The sequence below is a fragment of the Oscarella lobularis genome, chromosome 13 (assembly GCF_947507565.1).
Source record: "Oscarella lobularis chromosome 13, ooOscLobu1.1, whole genome shotgun sequence".
NCBI classification, from domain to species: Eukaryota; Metazoa; Porifera; class Homoscleromorpha; order Homosclerophorida; family Oscarellidae; genus Oscarella; species Oscarella lobularis.
The window spans coordinates 2,265,503-2,281,124 of NC_089187.1; the positions used below are offsets into that span (position 1 = coordinate 2,265,503).

The 15,622-nt window shown below is 44.5% G+C and overlaps 3 protein-coding genes across 4 annotated transcripts; 1 reads left to right on the forward strand and 2 right to left on the reverse strand.

The window, feature by feature from the left end:
• The first annotated feature begins 6 nt into the window (after positions 1-6).
• On the forward strand, positions 7-2,145 carry LOC136194452 (ras-related protein Rab-1B-like). Of its 2 annotated transcripts, none has more exons than XM_065983576.1 (4): positions 7-1,255; positions 1,300-1,442; positions 1,507-1,572; positions 1,801-2,145. In XM_065983576.1, exon 1 carries the CDS (start codon positions 82-84, stop codon positions 1,075-1,077), a length of 996 nt encoding a protein of 331 aa, XP_065839648.1. In that variant the 5' UTR covers positions 7-81; the 3' UTR covers positions 1,078-1,255; positions 1,300-1,442; positions 1,507-1,572; positions 1,801-2,145. The 2 variants fall into 2 exon arrangements, with proteins under 2 accessions (XP_065839648.1, XP_065839647.1); XM_065983575.1 differs by having other exon boundaries at positions 1,330-1,442.
• Positions 2,146-4,002: 1,857 nt separating this feature from the next.
• On the reverse strand, positions 4,003-13,069 carry LOC136194406 (unconventional myosin-X-like). Its single transcript, XM_065983506.1, has 50 exons — positions 12,923-13,069; positions 12,771-12,869; positions 12,559-12,717; positions 12,314-12,501; positions 12,134-12,265; positions 11,754-12,081; positions 11,571-11,700; positions 11,403-11,521; positions 10,994-11,241; positions 10,779-10,938; positions 10,652-10,720; positions 10,392-10,429; positions 10,297-10,341; positions 10,050-10,242; positions 9,870-9,994; positions 9,713-9,821; positions 9,555-9,661; positions 9,446-9,500; positions 9,329-9,388; positions 9,158-9,270; positions 9,043-9,103; positions 8,686-8,985; positions 8,217-8,364; positions 8,098-8,168; positions 7,875-8,047; positions 7,729-7,824; positions 7,579-7,672; positions 7,470-7,525; positions 7,335-7,420; positions 7,223-7,282; positions 7,026-7,158; positions 6,925-6,971; positions 6,728-6,876; positions 6,557-6,674; positions 6,390-6,493; positions 6,287-6,331; positions 6,158-6,229; positions 6,036-6,109; positions 5,903-5,983; positions 5,812-5,851; positions 5,674-5,760; positions 5,414-5,550; positions 5,130-5,363; positions 4,995-5,079; positions 4,893-4,947; positions 4,735-4,826; positions 4,598-4,684; positions 4,421-4,533; positions 4,286-4,370; positions 4,003-4,232 (listed from the first exon to the last, which is right to left on the reverse strand). Exons 1-50 carry the CDS (start codon positions 12,941-12,943, stop codon positions 4,122-4,124), a joined length of 5,592 nt encoding a protein of 1,863 aa, XP_065839578.1. The 5' UTR covers positions 12,944-13,069; the 3' UTR covers positions 4,003-4,121.
• Positions 13,070-13,095: 26 nt separating this feature from the next.
• On the reverse strand, positions 13,096-15,563 carry LOC136194443 (drebrin-like). The gene is made up of 6 exons (XM_065983564.1): positions 15,306-15,563; positions 15,136-15,222; positions 14,909-15,031; positions 14,656-14,730; positions 14,505-14,594; positions 13,096-13,989 (listed from the first exon to the last, which is right to left on the reverse strand). The coding sequence occupies exons 1-6, from the start codon at positions 15,396-15,398 to the stop codon at positions 13,255-13,257; spliced, it is 1,203 nt and encodes a 400-aa protein (XP_065839636.1). The 5' UTR covers positions 15,399-15,563; the 3' UTR covers positions 13,096-13,254.
• Positions 15,564-15,622: the final 59 nt, after the last annotated feature.

The window sequence follows — 15,622 nt, forward strand, 5'->3', positions numbered from 1 at the left end:
TATCACCTCCCACGTGATCAGGAACAAACGCTTCCTTTTATTCAACGCCTCGCGTGCGTGCGGATAATCTATTACACCGCAATGGGAGCTTGTTGCGGCTGCTTGCGTCTCGTCGACGACGACTCGTCGTCGGATCCGATCGTAGAAGAGGAAAAGGAGCCCCAAGCGAACGGCGGGAACAAAACCCCGGACAAGGAAAGATCCGGCGAATACGGATCGCTGGGAAAATCGCCGCCGCGAAGCCCCAAGGTGAGCGAAACGACGACCTTCGTCACCGAAGAGCCGAACGGCGCCGCAAAGAAGCCCCTACTCGTCGACGAAAGCGACAAAACCGATGCCGTAACACCTTCCGTAATCGTACCGCGCGACGAAGCGAACGCCGACGAAACGGCGACTCTTCTAAAAGAAGACGAGCGCGCGACGACGTCGGCAATCAAAGTCGTCGCCGAAAAGAAGAAGAAAATGCCCGTGAGCGTTCTTCTCATGGGTCCGAGCGGCGTCGGAAAAACGTGTCTCATCGATCGAATGATTCTCGGTAAGGAATACGTTTTCGACGGGGCCGGACGAAAGCCGACGGCCGGTACGCGACTCTCGCGATGCACCGTCGAATTGCCGCTCTTCGTAACGGGGGGATTCGAGGCGCCGCCGCTCGAGGTGTCCGTTTGGGATGTGGGCGGGATGACGATGTCCTCCGCGGTCATGCGCACGACGCTGCGTAAAAAAGACGCAATACTGTGGGTCTATTCGCAAGCGAATGCTGAGTCGGTTGATGACTTGCGCGCGCGTTTGACTTCCGGTTTGAAGCTCACTTCCGAGAGTCAGTACATGGCTTTGGTGGGGAATAAGTCCGATTTGAGTGCCGATGCGCGATTGGGGGAGGGGCTCGTGCCGTTGCTCGAGTTGGCGAAGGAGCGCGATATGGAGCATTATGTCGTTTCGGCGAAGAGGGGCACCGAGGCTCATGCGCTTTTTTTTCAAATTTGCTTTACGGCTGCGTCACAGAAGTATGGTGTCGAAGCGTTGAGAAAGGCCGGGGGCGGCGGCGGCGGCGGAGGTGGAGAGGCCACGGAACTTTGATGACGAGATACGTTTGACAGCGCTTATTTGCACTGATATTCCTTATCCGATTATTTGCAAATTTGAATAGGAAATATGTTATAGGCAGCAGCGGTGATTGCGAAGCTATTCCAAGCATTTTAGACAACGTTGACACTGATGCTTTAGTCAAGGCCTTGTTCTTGTGCCACCTACTGCAGTAAGCTATATAGGACTTTCATTTAATTAAGATTGACCTATTAGTGTACGTGTACTCTACCACGTGGTCTGAAGAGTTGATATCAAGTGACCACGTGGTTTTGTTCAAGTGCTGCTCTTCGATTTTCGAAGGATTTCGAAGAGTTTCGACGCTCGCGTTGTTAAGCCGAAGGAAGATTAGCGTTCTTGTAAGTCGAGCTACCCTTACTCTTCATCTTGGCAGCCGAGGGGCTCCAAAACTCCTTCGCTTAGGTTTCTCTGGAATTTCGAAGGATCTCGCGCCTGCCTTGCTACACCGAATGTAGATCTGCGACTTCGGTAAGCTAACCAAGTCGACGTCTTCGCGATTACGATTGGGTCCCCTTTTCTTCCTAAAACGCGCCGGACGTAAACCGATTCCGAATCGACTTGTTTCTAAGCCAGTAGGTATCCTTTGCATCTTCTTTCGTGTGGTGGGGCCCCTATTCTTGCACGCGTTCATTGGGTGATACGTTTTCTAACTGGCATATGGACTTTTTATGAACTGAATTTCGTTCTTTTCTTTAGCTCTGGCTCTGCCTACTGTACAAGTCGAAATGGAAAGAAGAACGCCGACGAGAAAGAGGAGAACTTGGCGCGCGTTTTTTAGTGCATGAAATGCATGGAAGTAGCAGTAGTGCACGCAGCTTTTGATCTCCAGGGTATGGAGACAAAAGCAACGTACGTTAGCTTAGGGAGTTGCGCGCGCGGCGCCTTCTTTTCAGAAGGTTGCGTTAGCGCGCGAGTACCTTAGCTACCGCGCATGGAGCATGTTCGACGTCGCGCGTATGTTTCACACTGAAAAGCAGGGAAAGTTATGTTCAAAATTTTATTAAAAATATCCCGTATATACAAATAAAAAATTAAAAGTTCTTCCGTCTCCCCTTCCTCCTCCTCCTCCTCCTCCTTGGTACTCCTTGGTTGATCCTGCGCTGCCGCTTGACCTCCTGGCCAAGCGGTGAGACTGAGACTGCAGTCCCCACAGTGAACTTTAACCCAAGTCCACAGGGGGTAGGCACATTATCCTCCAGCCACCAAGGAGCGAGACTTTGACCCAAGTCCCCAAGGGAGAGCATATTAGCCTCCAGCCCACAAGGAGGGAGACTTTAACCCAAGTCACCAGGGTGAACTTTAACCCAAGTCCACAGGGGAGAAGCTGATTAACCTCCAGCCCCACAAGGAGGGAGACTTTGACCCAAGTCCCCAGGGTGATGTCTTCGTCTACTTCCTCTTCTTTCTGCATCTGTATCGTCGGATTGGTTGATCCGTTGGGGAGAGGAGAGAACTAAATTCAAAATGAAACCAGTGCACTCAAATCTATTGTCTTTTTTACCTTGAATTGGTTGAAGAAACGCCGTGGAGGAGGAGGAGGGAACTGATCCATGTGTTGATATCATCATCTACGAAAAATTCCAATTTTAGCCAAAATTTGAGGTGTGAGATCAATTTGGCACCGTGAGGTCAAACAGGCAACCAATCCCCATCGTTTTATAAAGAAATCTTAGGAATCGGAGAGGTCACCAAAATGACCAAATACCATGGACTATAGTTCACGGTTGCTTAAAAATCTCAACTCACAGATTTCCAAATAAACGCGCTAGATCTACTCTACTTTATTAGTAGAACAACCCTACAAGGTCAAACACTTCGTACAGGTCAAATTTCGCACGAAAAAAAAAGACCCCTTCCGGTACACCCCTCGAAAATACCAAAAAAATTGGCGCTAGACAGTTTTGAGATCGTGGAGCTAACTAGACATTTTAGCCCTATCGTTTCACGTAGAAATCGCGACGTTCTGGGAGACGCGGTTTTTGACTAAAAACCATGGACTATAGCTCACGGTTGCCTAAAACCTCAACTCACGAATTTCCAAATAAACGCGCTAGATCTACTCTACTTTATTAGTAGAACAACCCTACAAGGTCAAACCCTTTGTACGGATCAAATTTCGCACGAAAAAAGACCTCCTTTTGGTATGTGTTAATATTATTCCCGCCCCATCAAAAAAAGCCAAAAATTAGCACGGTAGACTAATTTGGGATGATAGAATCAACTAGATACTAAAAGGTCTATTGTTTGAAGTAAAAATTTTGAGATTCTGAGAGATGAGGTTTTGGGCCAAAAACCATGAATTATAGTTCACGGTTGCCTAAAAACCTCAACTCACGTATTTCCAACTACCGTAAACGCACTAGATCTACTCTATTTTACCAGTAGAACAATCCCACGAGGTAAAACACTTCGTACCGGTCAAATTTCGTACAAAAACACTTCCGGGTAAGGCTTGATAACTAACGTACTTATTTTTGACTCGTTTGAGCTCTTTGAGCTCGTTCGTATTACAAAAGGTGTCGTTTAAAGTTTCGATGTGTAGGATCAGAGGAAACGGGAGAAAAATACGGATGAGGTGGGGCCCCTTTCGTTTTTCGAATCGCTATCGTCTATTTTACTTGCCTTTTTACTTCCTGCGCGTCCCGGGGTGCTCTTTAGATGAAGAACTTGCTCGAGCGTCTTGGCGATGGACGAGATTCGGAGAACGACGCGATCGAAGCGCCCGTGGTGCCCTAAAGAGGGCCACCACAGTCGTTTTCACAGCGCGATGACGTTGTTTCACCTTTCAACTCATTCCAGTCGCTTTTTCGTTGCTTTTCGACGTCATTTTGCAAGGCGAAACTCGCACCTAAATCGTCATCGGCGCATGCGCAGACTCGCTCGCTGTGGACTTAGCGCTTTGGGGCGAAAGGATTTGATTTAGGTCCATAATTAAAAACTGCCACTGAGACGATTGAAAAATTAGTATGCAAAATTGTCACGAAATCTTCTCTCATAAGTTTCCCTCTCCTTACCTCTCACCTTCGAGTTGGAGCGGCGGCCGCGGCGGTGGGCGGCATTTGAGAATTTCGGCGTTCTTTCACGATAGCGTTGATGTAGGCTTTCATCAACTTTGCCACTTCTAACACCTAATAAAAATAAATGATTAATAACATTTATTTATTTATTTATTGTTACTTACTTTTGGCGTTTCTACAGACACGACTATGTTGCCTTCCATAATCAATTTATACGTATTCGCAACAGGCGCCCCGAAGGACAAGATCCTACAGGAGCAAATCGAGCAGTTTTCTTCTCGGATTTCAAGCGTTCTCACTGTTCATAAGGATAGGCAACGATGGGTTCCAAATCGCCTCGTTTGTACAAAGCGACGTTGCGATTGTTCACGGCGAGCCAAAGTTCCTTGGGATAGCGATTGTCCTGCTTGTACTTCAAAGAGAAAAACCCCACTCAAAATAAATAATAAATAAAAATAATTCTATTTATCTATTACATCCACGTCAAAGAGGGTGGACCCGTAGCCCTTCCAATTGCGTATAACGTCCATGTATTGCTGCTGAGCCACTTCTCGTGACATCCCCTTTTTATGCAAAAATATATATTATTAATTTAATTGATTTTTCTTCTTACTTTGAGTTTTTTCCATTGATCTGTGATGCTCACTTTGATCGCTTGCAATTCCGCTTCGTCGGCGAGTTTCTGATTCGGATCATCGTTATCCACTGTAGCAATTAAATTAAATTAACTCGCACACCCCCCAACAACTTCAACGAGAATAATATCATTACTATTACTATTCTTCAACTTTCTCAAAGTCCCCTTGCCCAATCCCCTCAGAGTTCCCTAAAAAATCAATATAATAAATAGCTAAAATCCCCTGCCACTTCAACCTTGAGAGTAAATCCCTTGTCCAAGTCCTCCTCACGTCCCGCCTTGTCCTTCTTCTTCACAGGATACACCGTCTCCAAATTAGGTCTTAAAATCAATAAAAAATAATAATAATCGTCATATAAAAATTCGCTTACATCCAAGCGCCCGATTTATAATCGGAGACGTCGTGTTGAATTCTCAGCGCCGCCAAACGAACGAGTGCCTGCGTCTGAGCGGGAAATCGACCCTGTATGACGTCGTTGTAGGCCTGTTCGAACATGAAACCGGCTTCGAGACTGTCGTGGGACACGTTCACGTCGAGAAAGCAGAAGAGCTTGAAGAAGAGACGCCATCGTTTTCCGCCTTCGTTGATTCCATGAGCTTCGTATCTATAAAAAGGGAAAAATAAATAAAGGTTATTGATTTTGATTTTTAAAACCTTTCGAATTTCGCCAGGATGTCCGCTATGACGGCGCGATCTTCGATCGCCTTCGACAGCTCGCCGCATTGTTCGAAGAGGGCGAATCGATTTTTGCTGTCCATCACTCCGATGCCGAGAGACAATTTGTGAACAACCTAAAAGACACAATAAACGAATGAGTACTCGAGTGTTTATGTACTGTCGAAAAGAGGGCTCTATCTTTTAGACGCTGACCTATTGGGGATTCTATTCTATTTGCGCGAGTACTTTAGTTTTACCTCGCCTGCGGTGGTCGATGAATTGATTGAGATTTTGCACGTTCCGCCGCCGAAACAGTGAACGACGGCCGTCAACTCTCGTCGCCCCTAGAAACGCTTAATCCCTATTTATCAGTACTCAATAAAAAAAACGCGCACCAAGCAAGCGATGATCTCTTCTCGCGACGGAGGATAATCCCTAGTACGTAACACGTAGAGAAATTAAAAATTGATAGTTATTGATTATTACCTTGGTCTCGTTCTCTTGATTGCTTCGGTGCAGAAATTCGAAAACTTGACCATTTCCGTGTGAGGAAATAGTTCCTGGAATCTGCATCAAAAGAGAAAATAATCTCATTAATTAATTAATTAATTAATCGAACCTTTTCAAGTGGAATCGAAGATAGCGAAGGAATTTTCGCGCCGGTAAGAAAGAAGAGCACATGCAAGCCAAAACCTAATTAAAAATAATCGCCTAATTAATTAAATGTTCAGAATAACTCACCTGCCAGTTTCTAAGCACAGCAATGGAGTCCTGTTGCGTCGTATTCGTCTGCTTGATCAACTGGCAATAAACCTACGCAAAACGGCAATTAAAAATAATACATATGATATAATAAAAAGGTCTCTGTACCTCGTTTCTCAACTGGGGAAGATCAAAGCACGTCTGCAGTATACCCTAGAAGAGAAAAAAAATCATTTTATTTGGCAACGATTATTGCTCCTATTATTATTACCTGTATAACGGGTATTGGATCGCCAACTGACTCCTGGTCTTGCAAAGAGTTGAAAATTCTCAGCGCCTCTTCCTGCAAAGTTCCGTAGCCGCGACTTTTCGCTTCTAAAGAAAAAGAGAGCAAAAATTCTTCACCGTAAAAAAAACGGTTCATTTTATATCAAATACTCGGAGACTGAACGTTTCCATAGGGAAGCGGAAGTAGAGACGATTTGAGCTGGTTACTCGTGTAGCAAAGTATGGGATTGATCCGATAAATGGCATTGATCTCATTCGACTTGGCATCCTGCGAAATAATTCCATTATAATTATAATTGATTTATAATTGAATTCTTTTACTTTGATGTCGTCGATCAATTTTTCTGTCGGCGTTATAATGGGAGGTCGACTGTCAATCACGTCCAAAATCGACTGAACCCATCGTTGCGCGTCGGAATGCGATTTAGCCGTCAATTTATAGAAACGACGACGACTGTTCACGACGAAACCTAGGAGCAAAAGAATAGGAAATCATCAATAAGATTATTTTCTAATACCCGTATCTTTGCCCGTGGGTTCATCCGGTTGATACACAGTACAAAGACTAGAAAATAAAATAATAAATAAATAAATAAATAAATAATGCATTAGTGCTGACCTGTTGAGCAGGATTTGTCCAACAGGAGGAACGGACGTGTCGGTCGACTTATAATAGTCGAGTCCTTGATCGTTCAGCACAAAGTATCGCTTCGTTCGCAATTTCTTCGACACGGATTCCTTGATAAGCCAGCCTAAGAGAGACGCCCCAAGTAATTTCCTTCTATTATAGACTTCCATTCGTTCCCATTTACGCGCCTTTTTCTATTGCAGCTGAAGGGCCCATTGCCGTGTCGCTGAACACGGTCGGCTGCAAAGCTACACAAGAGCGTAATCGAGAAATAGTATTGATATTATAAATAGTCATTACCTGAGACCCACGCGTTCATGTCGCCCGTCGTATCGGCAATGAATTGCAATACACGATCCGTGGTGATGATTGTGAAGCTTGTTGGCCTTGAATTAAATAATTAAATAAATATATCATTAGTTATGGAGACGTTACTTGGATGTAGATCCCAATGGGGCGCAGGATTCGATGTTGGGAAGATCCAAGGTTCCCTGGTGGAATAAATAGTGACGTGCGATTAATCTTATTTAATTTGATTTCTTACCACAGCGTTTCTCGGATTCATCGAGTCGTTCTTCATTCTCTTCACTTCGTCGTCCGAACTCAATTGCATCTTTTTCAGCACAGAAACCCAGCCGCTTAATTATATCAATTAAATTTATTTATTTATTTATTAATTTTCGTTCTCTAGTACCGGCAATCCTCCTCCGATTCCGCTATAATGTGATACGTTCGACCAATCACTTCGATTCCTAAAGAATTCGCCTTTGGACCATGTTCCAAAATATCCCTTAAAGAATTAATTAAATATCGTATGAGGTTATATTGATTTTTCCCTACTTGGCTTCGGCTATGTTGATGACGCCCAGGAGCTTCGCTCCCTCCTCATCTTTCTCATAATAGCTCAACTTTCGGTCGTCTCTCAAAACGAAAAATCGCTTCTTCCAATTTCGACGCGACAGCGTTCCCGTTCCGCCGCCTTTCTTCTCCATCCAGCCAGCTCTCACAAAGTCCTGAGAAAAAAAAACGTAGCCAATTCAATATTTAATTATTTATTTTATACCTGTTTTGCACGGAAATACATGAAAGTGCCGAATTTCAAAACGCACCAACGTCTCTTCCACTTACTTCCGGCTAAAACAAAAAATTAATCAGAATTAAAATTGATTTATTTTTACTTACCTTTCATTGTCAAATAGCCTTCGATTGTCTTGTCCTCGACTCCCGGAGGTAACTCAGACATTCGTCGCTCTTCCATGCCAGTTCCACTCACAGACAAAGTACTAGGCAAAACTTCGCCCTCCTCCTCATCACTATCCTCTTCAGCAGCCTAGAAAAATAAATAAATAAATAGTCAATAACAATTAGGAGGTGATCAATAATTCAAGAGCATCTTACTGTGTAGAAAATAAATAAATAATATATATATATATAGTCAATAACAATTAGAAGGTGATTAATATTTCAAGAGCATCTTACTGTGTTGAAAAATAAATAAATAAATATATATATAGTCAATAACAATTAGAAGGTGATTAATAATTCAAGAGCATCTTACTGTGTTGAAAAATAAATAAATATATATATATAGTCAATAACAATTAGAAGGTGATTAATAATTCAAGAGCATCTTACTGTGTATATTACTTACCCTCAATGCTGAGTCCAATTCTGCTATTTGGGATATCGCCGCCTGTTCGGCTTCCGCTTCGAGTCGCGCCGTTTCTTCCTGCGCCAGACGCTCGGCTTCTTCGGCGGCCGCGCGAGCCGCCTCCTCTGCCATTCGTATCGATTCCTCGGCGCGTTCTCTCGCCTCGCGTTCCTGCTCTTCTTGACGTTTTCGATAGCGTTCGATTTCTTTCGCTTTCGCCACCGCCTTCTTGCTCTCTTCCTCCGCTTTGCGCTTCTTCAATTCGAGCGCCGCTTTCTTCTGTCGTTCCTCTTCGGCGAGCTAAAACAAGAAAAAAAATTAAAATATAATACAGCATATAAATATGTGTATTTATACCCTGGCTTTCATCTCCTCCAATTCTTGCGTCTTTCGCTCCTCCTCCAGTCGTTCCAGCTCCCTGTAAACACCAACATATCTATTTATTTATTTATTTAGCGGTTCTTTTAGACACCTCTGTCTTTCTTCTTCTCTCCGCCGCTCTTCCTCTCGAAGTCGCTCCTCTTCCAATCGACGTTCTTCGAGCAACTGTTGATACAGTTTCCGTGCCGACCAACCGCGAGCAAACTGCGCAAAAAAATTCAATACGTTTAATCCACGCTTTATCTATTTATTTTTATTTTACCTTTTGAAAAACGATGATCGCTCGACGCGTTTCCAAGTATCTCTTCCTATAGAAGTGACCCTTGAGAGAGAGAAAAACAATTTTTTAAAAATAATTAATTAATTAGCAATAACGGACCCTGTAGACTTTTTGAAGCACGACGATTCTCTGCTTCGTTTTCAAATATCTTTTTCTAAGCAGAACATGGCTCCTCGAATATAAAAAATAATTATTTATTATATCAAACCTGGTCAAAAATCCGATCATCCAAGCTTGAATAATCCGAGCGACGGCGTCCAATTGCTTCTCCCTCTCCTTCTCAAGCAACGTCTCCAAATTTTCCCTCAAGAAAATCTGAACAGAAAATAAATATTTAAAAATAAGAAATAATATCATTTCGCTCGCCTTTGTTTTTCCCAATTGCCAATGCGTTCCACTCTCGTCGAATTGCTTAGCAACACTTCCGGCTACATCGCGAGGATCGCCGCCCAATCCGCGCGCGAGAACGCGATATCTATGAGAAAAAACGTCTTAATCGTTATTGATTCTATAAGTATTCTACCTGAATATGAAGTCGGCGAAGAGCCGTCGAACCGGAAATCCGGCTCGTCGAATTCGCACCGTTTCCATCATACCGGAATATCTCAATTGACTCATAACGAGATCCGGTTCGAATTTATTGGAAACCTATATCATCCAAAAATAAATAAATAAATAAAAATTTAAAAAACGTATCTCTTGCCTTTGATCCGTTTGGCTTTATGCATCGAACAAAATAGGGATTCGCTTGGCTCAGCGTCGACATGAGAGAATGAAGAGAATCTTTGAATTGCGAACTGACGGTCATCTTCTTTTTCGCGCGACTTCGTCCGCCGCGTTTCTGATCGCTCGTCGACGGCTCCATGTGCTCGAAAAGATCATAGATGAAATCAGATCTAAAATATTATTAATTAAATTATTCAATTAAAAATTGTTATTTAATTATTTGCCTGCTTTCTTTGAGAGCATTTAGAATATCGTCTCGGAACGTGTCTCTGAAAAAAATTCGAAATAGATAAATTAAAAAAAGAATTTTTCGCTGTACCTGTTTTTATCAAGTAGGCCAACCGTGTCGTACATCACCTATAATAAAATGAAATTAGAAAGACGTTCTTATAAAAGCGCTTTTTATATAAGAGAGAAACTAGTCAAAAGGAGGGAGAGCATTCGCGGTGGAACCTCTGACACTTTGAGACCTTTCAGTGTGAAATTATGACCCCAAATACATCAATAAAAAATAGAGAGATCTATGGGAGTCCTAGCTACTGTGCAACGGTTCCGCTATCTTATTACTATTGATCTCACCTCGCCTGCATAGTGTTTGATCCCGAAAGTCGTCCCAGAAACGCGCGGCTTCACATAGTACGAATTCCCCTATAGAAAAAATAGCTCTACTATCGATTCTATCTCATTTTGTATTTTCTTTTTCTACGGCGTGAGCTGAGTGGAGTTTGGTGAGAAACGTCTGGTCTGTTCCCTTGGGAAAACGACTCTCTTCGTCCAATAGATCCAATATTCCGAGCTTCTTTTCAATCAAATCCAAGCACTCCGTATTGTCGACCCAATCGATTTCGACCCATTGAATGCCTTCCCTAATTAATTAATTAGGGTATTGATTATTGATTGTATTTATTTTTCTCTTCTTACTTATTGTATTCGTGTTGTTCGAGCGAGAAAATGTGCTTATTGAAATATTCTTGGAGTTTCTCGTTGGCAAAATTGATATTGAACTGCTCGAATCGATTCACCGTGAAATTCTCGAATCCGAAAATGTCCAAGACGCCGATGAAACGAAACGACTCGTTTCCGTGGATACGCGAATTGATTTTCTTGAGAACCCAACGAAACGTCGTCGCATACAACGCCATCGCCATGGAATCGCGCGAATCAGCGGCCTAAATAAAATAAATAAAAATAAATAAAATAAATATTTAATGTAAAAAGTAGTCTCTCAAAAGAGAGAGACTATAAGTGCCTCTCTCAAAACCCTATAGTAGTACAATTCTCTGTGTTTTTCGCGTGTCTTTACGCATGGTTTGCGCGTGGGATGCTGTACCTGGTGGACGTCTAGAGGAGTCGTTATCTCTTCTCCTCTCATCACCATCATTCTCTTTGTGAGTGCGTCCTCCAGTTGATAGACGTCGAGACTCAACAAATGAGCGACGAATTGAACAACTTCACACAAAATTAATTAATTAATCAATTATTTAATTAGTTTTCTTACTTTTTCTCGCTTCAATTTGAGCGCCGCCCGCCGTCACAAATTGAATATTTCCCAAGTGCAAAATTCCAGCCAAAACTTGAAAAACATCGTTGATATTTTCCTCGCTGAATTGCATCGTCAACATGCCAGCCTAAACAAAAAATAAATACTAATTAATTAATTAATTAAATAAATGTTTCCTACTTTGACTCTTTCAAAATCCGCGGCATCATCGATGCTCGGATCGCCGACGCATCCCGATTGGTTCAAATAGTGATAGCGTCCCGGATCCAAAAGTTGAAATTTCTGCCTCATTTCCTCGTCGGCGCCGCATAGCAACGCGTAGAAAATGTGATAATTTCGCTCGGCGGGATTCTGACGCACGACGCGATTTTTCTCGAGAAGATAATCAGCGATGCGTCCGCCTTCGATGAAGCCTTTCTCGTTGAACTGCAATTGAATGAACTTGCCAAAACGACTCGAATTGTTGTTATAGACGGTCTTGGCATTTCCAAGCGCTTCGAGAATAGGACTAGAAAAATTAAATAAATAAATAAATAAATAAATAAATGATTATTATTTACCTGCTCTGGAGAATTGCTGTTTCGACTCTCGCCGTTCCCTTTGCCGATTCGCCAACCGATTGCTGACTCAATTCCGACAAATAGCCCAGAATGAATTTCGTCGACTCGGTTTTACCGGCGCCGGATTCCCCACTAAAAATAAAATGACATCAATAATAATAATAATTATTATTTTCTTGCCTAATCAAAACGCATTGATTATCCAACATTCTCCACAACGAGTAATAAACCTCGTTGGCAATCGCGTACACGTGAGGCGGCTTCTCCCCCAAATGCCGCCGATTGTACTCCTCCATCATCGCTTTCCCGTATAACCCGTCAATGGACTTATACGGGTTCACAGCGGCGAGAATCGATCCGATAAAAGTCTAAGAGAAAAAAGGAGTCCCCTCCCCCGCGCGCGCGCGCGCGCGAATATCCCGTACATAGATACGATCGTCGTTGTAGCGATTTCGTATGTTAAAGAGAATCGCCGCTTCGTGGAGATCGGATAGCGTCGCCATGTCGTCGACGCCGACGACGCTCGTCTCGTGCATTGGCGTTACGACGTCGCGCGTGCACTCCTCCGCCTTTCGAGACGCGCTCTAAGAGGGGGGAAGCTCTCCGGGACTCCGCCATTGTTCGACTTCCTTTTTACCTTGCCGTATTCGGTCTTGAAGGCGATTTGGCCGGCGCGATTCGATTCGGTGATCGCTGGCTCCCATTGGCCGTCGATCGCGAGCCAGACGCGCGATCCCTTTTTTCGAAAACGCGTCGCGCGAACGGTTTCGACGCGACGAAGCGCCTTACCGGTTCCAGGTAAGCTGCCATGGTTCGTTCGTAGCCTTGTCGACGCGCCACGGGCGTCAGGAGAGTGGAAAATGAAAAATTAGGCACGGCGATCGACCGGTTGATTTCAATCTTAACTGTCGAGACGTCACGTGGACACCAGACGTTCTTTCTACGTAATAAAACCCCGGATATCTTGGTGCTTTGGAATCGAATTAAAATCTCTGCCACGGACGTATTATAGGAAAGAGAAGAAATTGAAAATGCCAACAGAAATAATAGCAAAGCATCGCCACTCTATTAGGACCACCCATCACAGACGAAAACAAACACAAAAAAATCATTCCAGCCAATCAGACGCTTTCATTTCCAACCAGCTGACCAAACATGCCCGATTTCGCTTCTTGCCCAAACAGAGAATACAAACGAGGTCCCGGATCGCTCGTAGTACTCTCCTTGGCAACGCCCGAATCAACGACGCCATTCGCACCAAACGGATTGTAGGAATTAAAAACGGGAAGCGGTTCAGTGAAGGGAGAATCATACATGGGCGATTTCAACAGGTCCTCCGTCACAAAACGACCCGGCTCGACGTCCTCTATTCTTAGCGCGGAAACCGTCGAAGTCGACTCGGTCTCTTTGGGTTTGCTACTACCGGACACCCACGTGCTCGACCCGGCGTCGACGGGCGGCGGGGGCGGCGGGGGCGGGGCAGTCAACGAAGGCCCGGATGCGTCATAGGAAATACTACAGGGTTTTAATACTTGTTTCATTGGTAAATACCAAGGACGCGATGATGATGACGACGATGATGACGTCGGCGGTCTATAGGGTTTTCGCGTGGGCGGCGATTGGGGTCGCAGGTGCCGTGGCGACGGGTTGCTACAGTTCGACGAGGACGACGCTATGGATGACGTCGACGAGGCGCGTTGGACCGGTTGGTCGCGCCACGATGAAATCGTTTCGATTTGATGATGAGGAAAGTCCATTTCGAGTAAGGAAGGGGGCGCGGTTCCACTTCCTTTGGATCGTTTGTGATGATGATTGAGACGCGCTTCCAGTCGTTTCTGCTTCTCCTCTTCTTCTTTCTGCAGAAAAAAAGAAAAAAAACGAAGAGCGTGAGATGAGTTAATTAATTCTATACAGAGCATATGGACACTGATTTGTAGAACAAGCTACTTTGAAACCCTATTAGAGTAACCACACTAGAACTGACACTTCTCTTGGTTGCATGTGGCTACGTGGAGCATGATTACAAAGTCTCTTATGTAAACCGGATACATATACGTCGCGGTTAGAAAGTCTCTTGTGTAAACGGACTATAATAACATAGACATCAATGGCTATATGACATCAAAAAGTGGTCAGAAAGTCTCCTCATCTGTATCAAAGTCCCCAGTGCAATCAGACTAGACTAGACTATACCTATGCTATTGTAGATACTCTATAGACCCCCTCATGCACTTGCTTCTATGGTAACGAATTGTAGGTACATTGATGTCTGAAGGTGCCAAAGTATCCATAGTAAGAAACGTCTCGTTACTACGTCAACTCTCGCGTATTCGCTTCCCCTCCCCCCCTCTCTCCCCGTAGAATACAGTACCTCGCGAATAATTCTCTCCTGTTCCTTTCTCTCTCGTCGTTCCATCTTCTTCCGGGCTTTCTTCTCACGCCGATCTTCTTCGCGCTGCTCCTATGGAGAAAAAGTGCGCATGGAGAGCCGGAAAATCGGCGGACGGCGGATCTTCTCTCACCATTTCACGACGTTTCACCTCTTCCTCCTCCTCGCGTCGTCTCCTCAAGTCATCATAGTCAAAATTCAAACTTCCCTATACACAAAGAAATAGAGATTCTCAACACAGTCCCTCAAAAAAAAAGGACTCTAGGGACGATAATATACAATTCCCAAAATTCTGATTAACTAATTAGAAAAATTTTATTTTCCAACAACGCGAGAAAACTTGTCGCCTACATTCGACTATTCTACAAAAGCGAGTCAGCGCTCACCTGTTGCTGCGACGTCGGCCAACCGGACTTTTTCCTCTTCTTCCCGGATGCGAGAGAACCTGACGTCCCTATCGCCGTCGCGCGACGCCGTTCGGCGCCAGCGGTCGGCGAATGACCGGCCGACTACATAGAAAAAGAAGAGAAAGAAAGACGCGTTTACGATCGTTCCACGTGGGGGGAAGACGGTTGTGTGGCGCAGGGAGGGTGAAGGGGGGCGTGTACTGTACCCGTTGTTCGTTCGCCAGGACGCGTTTCGAGAGTCGGTTCGCCGTGAGCGTGATGACGATTGCCGAGAAGATGAGACTTTCGAACGACTGCGCGAAGGCGCGCGCGCGCGACGGAGAAATTGCGTTAGATACGAGTTCGAAGGCGCGTCGCTTTGTATCGTTCGGGTTACCTGGGTGATGAGGGGCACGACGACGCAACCGACGACGGAGCCGAAGACGCAGAAGACCGAGTATTGGTCGAAGAATCCTCGAGCGGCCGCCATGTTGATTTTTCGTTTCGCTGCGCTTTTTCGTTCGGGCGGGATGCGTTCGCGCGTGAGACGGCTTTTTATATTGAGCTGCTTGGCGCGGGCGATGCGTTGAGAAGCGTTCGCGTTGGCGCACGGGAACGAGACACGATAACAAGCCGGTCTCCTTAGAATGGAATATACGGGGGATGATTTGTTATTTCTACGTCGACAATGATGACGTCGGTCGATGACGCTAG

Coding starts and splice junctions, on each gene's coding strand:
- LOC136194452 (XM_065983576.1), top strand. CDS start 82: ATGGGAGCTTGTTGCGGCTGCTTGCGTCTCGTCGACGACGACTCGTCG.
- LOC136194406 (XM_065983506.1), bottom strand. CDS start 12,943: ATGGCAGCTTACCTGGAACCG. Junction 10,243..10,296: donor AATGCTCTCAAAGAAAGCAG/GCAAATAATTAA, acceptor ATAATATTTTAG/ATCTGATTTCATCTATGATC. Junction 8,169..8,216: donor AGGCTATTTGACAATGAAAG/GTAAGTAAAAAT, acceptor TTTTTGTTTTAG/CCGGAAGTAAGTGGAAGAGA.
- LOC136194443 (XM_065983564.1), bottom strand. CDS start 15,398: ATGGCGGCCGCTCGAGGATTCTTCGACCAATACTCGGTCTTCTGCGTC. Junction 14,595..14,655: donor AGGTGAAACGTCGTGAAATG/GTGAGAGAAGAT, acceptor TTTTCTCCATAG/GAGCAGCGCGAAGAAGATCG. Junction 13,990..14,504: donor AGGAGAGAATTATTCGCGAG/GTACTGTATTCT, acceptor TTTTTTCTGCAG/AAAGAAGAAGAGGAGAAGCA.